This window comes from Amblyomma maculatum, chromosome 4 (genome assembly GCF_055883805.1).
Source record: "Amblyomma maculatum isolate TAMU_Amacu chromosome 4, ASM5588380v1, whole genome shotgun sequence".
NCBI lineage: Eukaryota > Metazoa > Arthropoda > Arachnida > Ixodida > Ixodidae > Amblyomma > Amblyomma maculatum.
In genome coordinates this window covers 73,443,296-73,444,996 of record NC_139347.1, presented here as the reverse complement: position 1 = coordinate 73,444,996, position 1,701 = coordinate 73,443,296, and the positions used below count along the sequence as shown (strand labels likewise).

At 46.9% G+C, this 1,701-nt stretch overlaps 1 protein-coding gene across 1 annotated transcript; it reads left to right on the top strand.

Moving 5' to 3' along the window:
* The first annotated feature begins 300 nt into the window (after positions 1 to 300).
* On the top strand, positions 301 to 832 carry mRpS33 (mitochondrial ribosomal protein S33). The gene has a single exon (XM_084599932.1). The coding sequence runs from the start codon at positions 462 to 464 to the stop codon at positions 783 to 785; it is 324 nt and encodes a 107-aa protein (XP_084456058.1). The 5' UTR covers positions 301 to 461; the 3' UTR covers positions 786 to 832.
* Positions 833 to 1,701: the final 869 nt, after the last annotated feature.

Below are 1,701 nucleotides of genomic sequence, written 5' to 3'. Positions count from 1 at the left end.
TAACGCAGGCTGTTCTTCTGCGCCCACCGTATCAGAGCAAACAGTTCGCAGATCTTCGCAAAACGTTTGCCAGAAATGAACTGAATTGAAACTGAAACCAAAACTGGAGCAAAAGTCTACAAAATTAACAAAATCATTTTCACCAAAACTTTTATCTATAATAAAAATATACTTATTATTTGTAATGTTTAAATGGTGCAAGTTGTATTAAAAGGCAGTAGCTATATTTTGTTGGTTCTACGGTTCTATCAACGCCTGTTATAGTCCAAACTATCCAACGCCATCTGAGCCAAATCCAACTCGAGCTGGTGTCGTTTGGTCCGGAACCCGTGCATGTGCGTTGGTCGTGGTCGTCGTGGTGTGCGCTGTGTTGACACTTGTGAACTTTAAGTTGCTCGCTTCAAATTTGCACTTTCAAGTCTCCACACACTCATTGGAGCAGTCTCACGTGTCCTGCGGCCATGTCTCTCATATCGAACTATGCCAAAAGAATGGCGCTGTTGAGTGCGCGCATCTTCGGAGAAGTGTCTCGCCCAACGAACAAGAAGTCGATGCGGGTTGTGCAGCTTTTCAGCGACCTTCCGCATGACCTGAACCCTGAAGTAGTGGATTGGTATCCGCCGCATCACCAACTGACAACTCTCATGTTTCGCCTTCGGATGCATGGCTTGTACAGAGACGAGCATCAGGACTTCAAGGAAGAGATGAGACGTCTTCGCAGGCTGCGAGGCAAAGGCCGACCGAAGAAGGGAGAAGGAAAACGAGCCATGTTGGCGAAGAAGTGATGCAACTTACCAGACATTAGCATTTGTTACAAATATAGCCTTATTCTACCCTGGTTGTTGTCTTATGTACTCACGTGATTCACATTACGTTTACGTTCCTGCTCGCCAAAACAGTCAATACTAAGTTCGATATGGGTCACGCGAAACTGATGTTTGTGTCAAGAGAGAGAGAGGGAAACAACTTTATTTGCTCGAGCTAAATACGACGTCTGCTTAGACGCCGTCGATGGGAGTGGTTCCCTCTTCACGGGACCCATATGCATCCCTGGCCGCCTGGCCCCTGGAGAGCTGGTCTTCTACGGCGGGGCTGGTTAGCAAGGTCTCCCATCGTTCGGTAAGGGAGGATGAGGGATGGGGTGGTGGAGTAGCGGGGCAGGTAAGAGGTGGGGGGATTTCCTTGATGAAGTTGCATACTCCAATGACATGTTGGAGCGCTTTATTAACGTAATTGCGTGCAGAACTAAATTAAAACTTGCTCGTATAGTTGGAAAAAATTGACTGCCATAAGGCACTAAACAAAACGTACTAAGTGTGTAAACACGCTTGAAAGATACTCATTTTAGCCTTCTTCGATTTTTTTATGCTGATACGGGAAGGCCGGGGTAGCCGGGGGCTCCGCAGAAACGTAGCTGCGTAGCACGTTGCCTTTAATCCATACCCTGCATATGCCGCCGGCCGCAGAATTATAGAAGGGTAGCAAGGCGTAAAAACAAAAATGTGGGTATGAAAGCAATTTGTGAGTCCCACAAGCCCGACGGATGCTGTCCAGACGGTGATGGACGACGATACAGTAAACTCAACAACTGTAACAACGCTTTCTAAATTCTAGGTATTCGATATTCCTGCCCGATAGGAATGGTTGGCTACACCACAAAGCACAAAAACGTCATCTGTCACGTGACAAGAGGATTTTGCG